Here is a 12,257-nt window from a genome sequence, read left to right on the forward strand (position 1 = left end):
TGTGAACAGAACTTGATAACATCAGAAACCGGAGACGACAACATCAGGTCTGAGGACAAATGGGGACAATTTAGATTATGTAAAGCTGGGTGCTAAGATAAGTAAGGTGCTATGGAAGAACTTGTGTGAACACACACACATATATAAGTATATACTAGCATGATGAATAATTACTTCACAATTTAAATAAAATATGCATTTTTGCAGTGGTTTGGGAATATCGCAGTGATTTGGGAAAGAATATAAAAATATGTGAAGACAGGCAGTAAAAAAAAAGGCATCATGGGCCATAACAAGAGATTTGGGATTGGACATAGGATGTGCGCAGCTAGAAACATATTTGCATTTGTGTGTAGGTTGTGTGGTAAATTGTGTGGACTGGATCTGCCAGATACCAAGCCTTCCGGTTTGTCTGTCATGGTGCTTTTCACAAGAGAATTTAGAATCTTTTCTGTCTGTGTAGTTTGAGAGGCTGGGCCCCCGAAAGTGCCAAAGACTAAGGGCTGTCTAATGCTAATACTTCAAAGTAGCTCTTTGGTAATCCTAAATGTGATCATGCTCTAAATGTGAAAAAAAAAGAAAAGAAAAGAAAAAGAAATTCAGTTTTCATTAAAATAGGATTTCTCTCATTTTCCACCCACATAGCTCCCTCTGCAGTTCCTACTGTCCACCTGATGGGGGCCTCAGCCAACACCATGAGTCTTTCCTGGCTCCCTCCTGAAAAACCAAATGGCATCATCTTGGATTACGAGATTAAATACCATGAGAAGGTAAGAGCCAGTGTAAGTCAATGAAGCGAAGGGCATTCAATCACAATTCCACCACTGTCATCCTCTGCTCTATACATAATCGTTCATCCTGACAACAGCATCAACCCTTCCTGTCTCTCTCTCTCATACCCTAACACTCTCCTCCCTTCCTTGATTCATCCCCTTCTTTTGAACGCTGATACCGCAAGGCAGTTGGAGCTTGGCAGGGATGGAGGCAGGAGGATTTGCATAGAGGAGAAGAAAGAGCCAGGCATATCTGCTCCGTGTTTGATGTGTTGTACTGACAGATTAAACTGGAGCTGCCAGACGCTCGCTTTTGGGTGCTGGCTGGTTTTATATGGCTTGTTTTATCACTGTTCCCACAGGACCAGGGAGAAGCTATTGCCCACACCATGACAGCCCAGCGTAGCTCTGCACGCATCGAGGGTTTGAAGCCAGGCACGCCGTATGTGGTGCAGGTTCGAGCCCGAACAGTGGCAGGGTATGGCCGCTATAGCAGCCCTACTGACTTCAGCACCAACCACCAGGGTATGTAAAGCACTCTATATTTCTGTATTATCACATTAAAATGATGTCTTTCCAAAGCATATCAAGCATTGGTTTGAATATAAGTGGAGTTTTTGCATTAATAATCCTATAAATAACACTCATAGAAAACGAAATGCTATAAATAGATCTGAGAAATACGATTCTTTGAATATTTCCTATGATATCTCTCTTTGTGTGCCTCACACAGCTGATGCAGACAAGACTCTGCAGGAGCAGCTACCCCTCATTGTGGGCTCTCTAACGGCAGGGCTGGTCTTCATCATTGTTGTTGTGGTTATTGCCATTGTCTGCCTCAGGTAATTTTCACTTACCTCAATAATATTCAGTAATTACACTTATAAATGGATCACATCAAATGTAGAAGAAATAATTACATGTCAAAGTATACCTATGAAACAACACAATTCTTTGAATTTATTTATTTTAGTCACCCATAATGCTTTCTTGGAACCTATTGGTCAATTATTGGACGCATTTTAGGCACTCTCAAAAGCAGATTCATTTTGGATCTTTTACTTTGTAAATTGTATCCAGTGGTCTCAAATGTGCGTTCCCTACATTGGAATTCCATAATGTCCTGGTGATCGTTGGCACTGGCAGATTCCACCTTGTGGCCACCTTACCATTTCCACAGCGGAGGGCAAGGCAGCTGTGTATTTAAAGCCTTATAATGCAAAAATTCTCAATTTGCACTCTCTTCCTTTCTAATCAGCACAGTGTGTCTCAGTATCTTAACTTGTCTGCAACTGAAAAAATGTAGGCCTTGGCATATTCCGGAACTGAATTTGAATTGGAAATGAGATACAAATCACCAGCGGGTATTATTGGCCCGGTTACTAGTTAGACAACAAAGGGATTGCATTAACATGTAGCTACTAGAGGGGGTTGAAACTGCATTGCATTTAATGTACTGATAGTGGAGAAAGTGTGAAGGAAAGAATTAAAAGACAGGACTGAATTAAACAATGTGGCAGTAAAGATTCCTTAGTATGTAATGGGAGCAAGACAACCATTGCTGCTTCTGTTTTTCTTAGCTGTCTTTATGTAGATTTCACTTCTACCATTCAGTCAACTGAAGTGACAAGGGTCTCTTGAGGCTGAATCTGTTGTTCTCTTAATTGTCATATAATTCCCCTTCTTTAATCGACCTCAATTCGTGTCCCTAAAGGGGCTAGCAGGGAGAGAAAAAAACAGGTCCTTTTCAAAATGCTTATTTTGCTATTTCTAGTTAAGAAATCATGAACCTTTTGTAACTGACTGTATTGTCTTTGGTTTACAGGAAGCAACGTAATGGCTCAGAATCAGAATACACAGAAAAACTGCAACAATATAGTAAGTGTCTACAGAGTTTACTTGCCATTGGATGACTAAAAATGCTATAAATATTGTGTATTATGACAGTGTGATTCATACGGCTATTCGCACTATTGAATCCCCTATAGTCACTCCGGGGATGAAGGTCTACATTGACCCATTCACCTACGAGGACCCAAATGAGGCCATCCGAGAGTTTGCCAAAGAGATTGACGTTTCCTGTGTGAAAATCGAGGAGGTCATTGGCGCAGGTAACCAACAAAAGCTCCTGAGCAACAGGGGGAAGACAGCTAGGCACACCCAGGCCATACCTTTAGAGGACTTCACTCCAAGCGGTACTTCAATCAACTCATCCCGCTCCAAAATACAATCCCTTAGCACCTTACCAATGTCTCTAACAGCTTTACTTACAAAATGGAGCTTCTGAGGTTATCTTCAGAGCTAACTATAGAGCTACCATTCCTGCTAACTTACCAAACCTGTCCTGAGCCTGATTATACCTCTTGGACAACTTAATGTCCTCCTGACCATTTGACCTGTTAACTTCTCCATCCATGGTGCTCCTTCCTGCCCTTGAAACCACTCCCCTTTGTTTTGTAAATTTTGCTAGATCTTAACATTAGTGTTTACAGTTTAGTTTCTGAAAGCCAAAAGCAAAGATAAGTAGGATTCTGGTTCAGTAAGACTTGCAGCCATGTTATAATAGAATGGAGTTGAGGAGCCCCATGCCACACTCCAAAAAACAAGGCTTTTAACATCTAACGCTGCTACCTGAACCTGTTGTTTCCCAGCTTTGTCTAAAGTGATGAACCCCTACCATGTCCTTCCCTGATCCCACTGTTTCTCTTGCACCTGCTTACACATTGGCCTAGACTGCAGACGCAAGTCGTCCAATCCTCCCAAGCTTCTGTCCCCACCTACTTCCTACACTCTTACCCTGACTCCCTCCACACCCTAGCATTCCCTGCTTCTGCCCTTTACCCCTTCCTCTATTGCCTTACTTTTCCCATTTCCTTTTTGGTACCTCAACCCCCAACAATGCTCTATAAGTCTTTTCCATTTAAGCATTCCTGACCTCACCCTACCCCTTCCCTCGCCCCCTGGATACACTCCAATAGCATCACCTTTAGCCCTGGCTTCTTTTGCTGTCTCCCCCTGCTTCCCCCTGGCTCCTTGATTCTAACCAGTAACTGTCCCTCTCCCCTTTCTCTCCCACACTCCTCCACTCTTCCCTCTCCTCTCCTCTCTCCACTCCACCCTTTCTGCCTCTTTCTTGTCTGTCCATTACCTATGTAGGAGAGTTTGGAGAGGTGTGTCGCGGCCGTCTGAAGCTCCCTGGAAGGCGTGAGATCATTGTGGCCATCAAGACTCTTAAGGCAGGCTACACAGAGCGCCAAAGAAGAGACTTCCTGAGTGAGGCCAGCATCATGGGCCAGTTTGATCATCCCAATATTATCCGCCTGGAAGGGGTGGTGACAAAGAGTCGGCCAGTCATGATTGTCACTGAGTTCATGGAGAATGGAGCGCTGGATTCCTTTCTTCGGGTTAGAGATGATTACTACCTTAATAAAATGTATTTATTATTATTATATTTTTTTTATGCCTGGATTCCTGTTTGTGAACATGCAAGTAATACTTGATTAAAACTGATCTACTTCATAAAACAAATACCATCATGGCTGAGGTCTAGCACAAGTTTTATCTAAGCAGTAGTTTTCTAATGAAAAAAGATATGTTCTCACCTATCCCCATGAAAAAAAAAACATACTAAACTTTCTGAATAGAGATGACAAATAGCGTAGCTGCTAGCTGTGACATTCAGAGATGAATCAGCTGGGTGATGAGTAACATCCTGGAAAGTTAAAAACACTTAGACAGCAGACATTTCTGTTATGAATGGGTCTGTGATTTTCCCTCTCTCTCTCTCCAACAGCTAAATGATGGACAGTTCACAGTCATCCAGCTCGTGGGTATGTTGAGAGGGATTGCAGCTGGCATGAAATATCTATCCGACATGAACTACGTGCACCGTGATCTGGCTGCTCGTAACATTCTAGTCAACAGCAACCTGGTGTGTAAGGTGTCCGATTTTGGTCTTTCTCGTTTCTTGGAGGATGATGCCACTGACCCCACCTACACAAGCTCATTGGTCAGCATTCACACCTTGATCCTTTAATATGCATAGCCATTAATAATGTTTTCAGCTTCTGACTGAGGTTAAAAATCATTGTATTCACTTGCATCTATAGGGTGGAAAGATCCCTATTCGCTGGACAGCCCCAGAGGCTATTGCTTATAGGAAGTTCACATCAGCAAGTGATGTCTGGAGCTACGGCATTGTGATGTGGGAGGTGATGTCATATGGCGAGCGCCCATACTGGGACATGAGCAACCAAGATGTGAGTTTCCGCTCTACTTTGCCTCTATTCAACTTCATTTGAGAGTAAACTAAAGCCAAAAAACTATTATTTTTCAATCAACAGGTGATCAACGCAGTCGAGCAGGATTACCGACTGCCCCCACCCATGGACTGCCCTACTGCCTTGCATCAACTTATGCTAGACTGCTGGGTGAAAGAAAGAAACTTGAGACCTAAGTTCTCCCAGATCGTCAACACCCTGGACAAACTTATTCGCAATGCCGCCAGCCTTAAGGTGGTCACCAGCACACATTCTGGGTAAGGGCACACATGGACTGGCTCATACCATCATGCTAGTTAATTTGTTTGAATGATTTTTATCTATGCAGGCAGTATTATAGACTTACTCAAACCAGTTCTCTCATTTTAAATTCAGAATTAGGCCGAAGTTACAGAGGCATTTGAATTAAGAGACCATTGATTTCAGATCATTTTCAATCGACAAATAATATTGTAAGCTGAGAAACTCTTTCATTATAGAAATTAAGAGGACCTTCAGTCAATAAAACATTTGGTTTAATTACACCATCACAGGGCTATTGATTGTTTTGCCTGAGATGCTTGCTCGGGTCTAAACTTACAAGAGCTTTTTCTGTTTGAGATATTTAATGACTTTATCTGCCTTCCAGATGCCAGTCACTATAAAACAGAATCGATCCACATTTTTCTACAAATGTATTGTTTCAGTTGTGTTAGCAAGAAGCTTCAGGCGGGTTTTGACCCACCTCGGGGTGCCTGCCTCTGGGCCGTAGGTCCTGGGGGAGGGCCTCTAACAACCGGGAAACTGTGGGAGCCTGTCTTTGTCTACTCTGCAATGATCAGAGTTTAAAGGAAGAATAATTAGTTAATATAATTCAGAGATGGGAATGGTTTTAATTAGCAAGTAACAAGATTTTAAAGGGGCCACTGGATAAGTGGGCTGCCTGCTGAGCTTAATGAAAGAGGGAGAGATGGGCTCCTGTTTTTGCAACATTTGATGTTCTGTGAACTATCTTCAGTGATCCAATCCTTAAATAAACTAAGGAAAGTTCATTTAGTTAATAATTGCTCTCATTTTTGAGTTAAGGGTAGGTTACTTATGCATGGACAGTTATCCTTTTGGTTTTCTCGTACAGTTTCCCCATGTTGCACTTAAAGTCAACGTCCCAAAGACGCGAGAGCCAGACCAGCTCTAACAATGCTCCATTAAGGAAAGCTGCCTTCCAGGTTAATGACCACAAACCCTTCAGCCCTAAAGGCAGGAGCTTATTAAAAATCACTCTTCCCATCCATCTACAGACCTTGTCTTCAATAGAGCCTCTGTTCCATTCTTATTAACTTTTTTCTTATGCTTTTAATTGTTAATTAATCTAATGCCATCAAAAGACAGCTAGGTTCAGCAGAGCAGAGAGCTCGCCGACAGAAGTGTCTTTGCTCTGAAACTTTGCCTCCCAATCCCCACTGCCCAGACCTCATTGTTAGTTATTAAGACCAAAATCTGGGCATAGATCAAGCCTGGTCTCTGTTGATTTTGTCTAATATAATTTAAAATGGCTGCTTTTGTGCATGACATTAAATATAGTTGTGCTATACTGCAAGAAGGATCTTGTTTGCTTGCATGCAGGCAAACATGATTTACCCAAATAGATCACAATAGCAGTGCTGCTCCAGGACCAACAAAAGAGTTGGATACAACTACTTGGACAAGTGATTTCTAAAGGAATATAGAATCATAAAATACAATTAATATAGAATTATAGCATATCAAGTCTCAATACATGTTAGGCAACACATCTTAAGACCAGAAAAGTTCTGTTTCTTATGTACCTGGACCCACACCCACAGCTTCCTTGAAGTTCTCTCTAGGAGGCCGCTGCATGTCTCCAGCCAGTAGGCCACAGTGGCAGGTCCAGGCCCTACAGAGAGGTGGTGATGGTGGGGGGTTTGGGGGTGAGGTTTTGGTGGTGGAGGCCTGGCGTGACCTAACCCTCTCTCTCTCTTTTTATCTCCACTCCTCTCTTTCTCTGTAGGGCCTCCCAGCCGCTCCTCGACCGCTGTGTGCCTGACTACACCACCTTCACCACTGTGGGCGACTGGCTGGATGCCATCAAGATGAGCCGCTACCGAGACAACTTTCTCAATGCTGGCTTTGCTTCTTTTGACTTGGTGGCCCAGATGACTGCAGAGTGAGTGTCTGGACCAATTGTTGGAATGCTCCTCTTTGTTTTGGTGGTCTTACGTTAGTCCGAATTTAAGGCACTGTGGACTTTTTATTGGTCCAAATTTTATCTGTATGCAACTTTTAATTGTTCCAGTCAGGATGATTTTATAACAGAGCTTGAGCCAACTGCATGGAATCGAACTGTGGTTCAGACCAAGTATTCGAACCAAGTGCAAAAACAGCCCAAAACAGAACTTCAATAGGGAATTAAAGAGACAAAATCAATATTTTAATAATCAGAATGGAGTTAGTGATAGAGCTTTTGAGCATGCGATTATTCTCCTCATCTCGCTTTAATTAACTATAACATTTCATTCTCAAAATAGTTTCACGAACAAAGAATATTTGTAACTATGTTAAATGTCTAGACAGAAGTGAAGAGAGCAGTTGGGATCAAATAAACTAATAAAGAAAAAAATATTATAAATTCATCACACCCATTAAATTGTAATAAAGGATGGAGGCAGGGGTAATTTGTTTCAATTTGGCAACTTGACAGGTGTACCAGTCGGTGGTTTTCTTGTGCTCTTAATGACTAGTAATTCTCCTAATGGGCTCCATTTATTATCATTTTATCCAACATTGTTGGCTTGATGGGACCAACAGAGGAAAATGAGAGAAAACACTTTTACATTGCGTGAAAGTACTCTGCTAATGTTGTGCGATTGTAGAGATGAGAAGGGCAGACAGACTGGGGGCCGCCACGGGGCTGGTTGCTCCCTGACGACGTCCGTCCTCTTGCAGGCTTATTCTTATCGGAAGGTGAAAAAAAGAAGTCAATGACGAGTCTGTGCTAGCTTTTAGCTGCACATGTTGCTGTGTAAACTAAAACCTCATGAAGGGATTAGATTACCGTTTAAACAACAGGAAGCATTTTTATCATAAAGCCTGTGGTAACCTTTACACCACACTCTTGCTACAGTATAATGACTGCTGTCTGTTGCGCAGTGAATACAGTATAATGACTGCTGTCTGTTGCGCAGTGAAATATTATTCCAAGTCATGTCTGTGGTTACACTAATTGCTTTTTCTTCATGTGAAATTTGACATCTGGTTGCCCTAGGTGCAAACCCTTGCAAATCATTGACCAACGCTTGAACTATCTCCAGTTTGAGAAGTGGCTTAGCACCACAAACTTGTCTCAGTTTAGCAGCCAAAGGGTGGGGTTCAGCTTCTATTTGCTCAGCATAGTAACAATTTGCTGAAGGGATTTGCTCACCTGGCTACATTCCCATGGGAGTTTATTGCTTGAATGACTTATTTTCTCTCTGATAGCAACCACTTTGTTATTAAGTATTCATTTTATAACGGTGGCAGTAAGGTTTTTTATTGTTGTTTTTTTCTACAGAGATCTGTTACGGATAGGTGTCACATTAGCCGGGCACCAAAAGAAGATTCTCGGCAGCATTCAAGACATGAGACTGCAAATGAACCAAACGCTGCCCGTCCAGGTCTGAAATGGGGGTTGAACTGTTCCACAGAGAGCTAACGGACGACCCTAGACGCCTGATCATCTCCACTAATCAGATGAAACTGGCTTGCAGTGCCTCGGACAACTTTTTCTTTTCCATTTTCCTGTTTCCCTGTAACGACTGCATTATTTTACACCCAACAGGATTAGATAAGATTATTTTGTACTTATTTTTAAGAACGGAGAGGAAAGCCCACATCCCAATGCCTGCCTCACGAGGCTCCGGTATGGGATTGGCGATTGCATGCGTGCGTGTGGTACTTTCTTTTGCGAGGCTGGCTGGGATTCGCCCAATCTCTAAAGCCTCCCATAATGCATTTCTCCCTGAAACTGACTCTGAGGGACAGACTCTCCTGGATGGACTGACATTGCTTATGGAAGAGAAACTCTAATAGTACGCATAACTTGAATATAAAGACAAAAAAAAAACTGAAAGTGAATATAAATTCACAAAGCGTGTGGACACGAATCCCTCCAGTGCTAGCAGATGTTCTATTGTGCGTGTGATTTTGTGCTTATTCCCCATCTTCATATTGAAGGTGTTTTATTTAAGGGCACATGCCTCAAACGGACAGGAGGGAGAGGCACAGCCGAGGGCGAAAGATCACGGATGTCGCAGGACCGGATTTGAGGAAGTTGCATTTGTCCACCAGGTTTAAACTGACAAAAGGACTTCTTAGAATATACCTGGTGAACTCAGGATGCTTTCATAGTTCAGCTATGTTTTCACAATTTCACTTTTTATTCTCTTTCGTTGTTTTCCCTGTTTAGTTTCTGTTCCACGATGGATTGACATTTAGCTGGTCATTAACCATTATGTCAGGATTTTTTAGCAGTTAGAAAAGAGAAGGACTGTGATAACTTGTACTACACTGTGATCAATAAATTTGCTAGCACTTTATTTTACAGTCCGGTTCCCCATGTACATACTATGTACTTATTATAGCAATTACAATAACTGGGTAATAACTAGGTACTAAGCCTGAATCTACCACTAAACCTAACCTTAACCCATGTAGTTACCTTATATTAACAGTACTTTTTTTAGGTAAGTACACTGTAAGTACATGTACTGTAAAATAAAGTGTAACCATAATTTTAAATCAATATATTTGTCTTTTTCCAGGAAAAATATCTAAGCATCCTTACAAAAGATTACAAAATGGTGCAATATATTAACTTGTTTTCAGAGAATATATCTATTTTTTTGGATTTTTATTTTAGTTTTTATTATTGTTTCAAGACTAAATCTAATAAAACGTACTAAAGATTATAAACATAAGGTTAAAACATAAAATAATTGTCAATTGGGTAAAAAAACAAATCTTTTCTCAAGTAAATGTATCTTGCTTTAAGAATGTTTAGCTGTTTCCTGGATAACAAGACAAAATACTTTCAGTGTAAAAACAGTGCTAATCACTGACCATCTCTAAAATGAGTGTGTGTACGTGTCAGAATGACTATGTTGTAGTGTGTGCGTTTCTCTGTGTGTGTGTGTGTGTGTGTGTGTGTGTGGGTGTATAAAACAAAAGGAGAGTATAAGGATTATGCACACAAATTCTGTAGATGAACATTTCAATGCACAAATGCATGAAACAATTTGTGAGGAGCTTCAGTTATATTATATATCATTACTTACGAATCACTGATATTATGTGGAGAAATACCAATTTATTGTGATTTTTATTTTAACATATCCCAAGAGGCCAAAAGGAATGATTAATTTATCTAAAGATCTGATATAAATTTAAATCAGTATACACTGTAAAAATAATTATATGATCAACAAATGTTTTGACATTGCTTTAACTCGTCAAAAATAAGTCACGCAGTTTTCAACTTTTTTTATGTTATACAAGATTTTTTTTTTTTTTAGTTGAAATTACTTAAACATCCAAGTTGGTTGTACTTAAAATCAAGTTGATTGAATTTTTTTTGCAGTGTATGCTGACATTCAAAAAGAGACATGCAACAAACAACAAAAGATTTTGGAATGACATCTTGATGTTTCTTTCCTGAAGAGGAAGTGCATTGAAATTGGTTTAAGAGAAATGAATAGAGGTGTTGAAGATCTCATCAATGTTGGGCAGATCCCTAGTAAATCTCTTCAATATTAAAGCTAAGCCTTCCCGTCACCACCACAAAGAGAAACTGTTAGTACCAATTCTTTAACATATCCTTTTGTAAAGCTCGCTCGCCAAGCGTTTCGGTAATTTCTAGCAATCATATTTTTGGAATTACAGGATTTTCCGGGGGTGTTTTCAAATGAGATCTTCAGTTACAATGAAAATTCATGTTTGTGCTCTGCGGGCGGCACTTCCTGAAACTGTCGGTTAGTCTTCCACATTTTTTAAGCCTTCACCTCGCTCATCTTTTTCTTGGCTGATTACAGCCTGGCAGAGACGGATGACCAGCCCATTTCGGTTTTTGAACTAATGGATTAGTTATGTACAGTCTTCATGGCCCCACTTCAAACAAGAAAGACGTACAATATGCAAAACGGTAGCATATCTGAACTAAAGCTAGAAGCTAATGTTATTACCAAAATCTGTATCTAGAATAGTGCGTATATGTTGCACTTTGGGGAAATGGTATATATTCTGCACAGTACTCCTCTGTTTGTGGTTTTGATCATAAGTTCACAAATCATTTAATGGTTCCCTCTTTTCTCAACTACAAGAGTTCCATGTAATATAACACGCTGATGACAGACATTATCTTTTTTGATCTTGATGTATATGAACCCTGTTCCTTAAAGTTCCCCGTCTTGCACTGCTACTAACTTACAGAGCCGTCCGGGAACTAAACGTAGCTGCTTTCCATCATGTCTGACGGTATATTCTCTCATAACTGGATTTGAGTGTGTGTATGTTTGTGTGTATGACTGTATTTAGGTAAGGTGCTATTGTCATTGTTTTTTATCGCAGCAGTTTTGGAACACAACTTGCATGATTTCTGTTCAATAACTGAATAAGCCAATCTCGGACTCTCTCTTTCTCTTCCCTCCACTCCTTTCCTGTTCCTCTGTGACATTTTTGAGTTTCGAAGTTACTCTTTTATATTGAAAATCAAGCAAAAACAAAAAAAAAGTTTTTTCTTTCCAAGCAGTTGAAACGGTCTTCTCATCACATCGCAAATCACTGACGTTCAAAAAGCAACATGTCTGCTGAGTGCTGTACTTATATTGAGAGAAGCAAGACACATTTCAAGATATTTTCTTTTCTTGTTCTTTTTTTGTTTTTGGAAAGCATTGAGATGTATTTAATGGTGAAGACAAAAAAACAGCGATTAAATAATGCATTCTTGTAGAAATATTTTTAAAAAACCCTTTTGCAATTAAATTATTTAAGAAATACCTGTGTTTGGTGAGTCTGTTCTTGCGTGGTTTACTTCATGGCTTCTGTTGAAAGTTATTGTGTATCGACATGTTCAGTTGTTGAAGTCTTCAATTTTTTCAGGCACGTTGGGGCCGCAGATTCTTGTTTAATTGAAAGGCCTGAGGATTTTTATGACCATCCTCCTCTATAAAACATT

At 40.4% G+C, this 12,257-nt stretch overlaps 1 protein-coding gene across 8 annotated transcripts in view; it reads left to right on the plus strand.

The window, feature by feature from the left end:
• ephb3b (eph receptor B3b) overlaps positions 1-11,797 on the plus strand; it is a 48,189-nt gene extending 36,392 nt beyond the window's left edge. The window contains exons 6-16 of one of the 8 annotated variants that reach the window (XM_081384261.1): positions 646-770; positions 1,136-1,298; positions 1,507-1,615; positions 2,599-2,651; positions 2,762-2,968; positions 3,930-4,177; positions 4,567-4,782; positions 4,883-5,032; positions 5,117-5,310; positions 7,062-7,217; positions 8,601-11,797. In XM_081384261.1, the coding sequence (XP_081240387.1) occupies positions 646-770; positions 1,136-1,298; positions 1,507-1,615; positions 2,599-2,651; positions 2,762-2,968; positions 3,930-4,177; positions 4,567-4,782; positions 4,883-5,032; positions 5,117-5,310; positions 7,062-7,217; positions 8,601-8,709 (1,730 nt within the window). In that variant the 3' untranslated portion in view covers positions 8,710-11,797. Of the gene's footprint in view, positions 1-645; positions 771-1,135; positions 1,299-1,506; positions 1,616-2,598; positions 2,652-2,749; positions 2,969-3,929; positions 4,178-4,566; positions 4,783-4,882; positions 5,033-5,116; positions 5,311-7,061; positions 7,218-8,600 lie in introns of all 8 variants that reach the window. The other 7 variants (XM_081384260.1, XM_081384263.1, XM_081384259.1 and 4 more) reach the window with 7 other exon arrangements.
• The last annotated feature ends 460 nt before the right edge of the window (positions 11,798-12,257 follow it).

Source organism: Scardinius erythrophthalmus, assembly GCF_964197995.2.
Source record: "Scardinius erythrophthalmus genome assembly, chromosome: 14".
Taxonomy (NCBI): Eukaryota; Metazoa; Chordata; class Actinopteri; order Cypriniformes; family Leuciscidae; genus Scardinius; species Scardinius erythrophthalmus.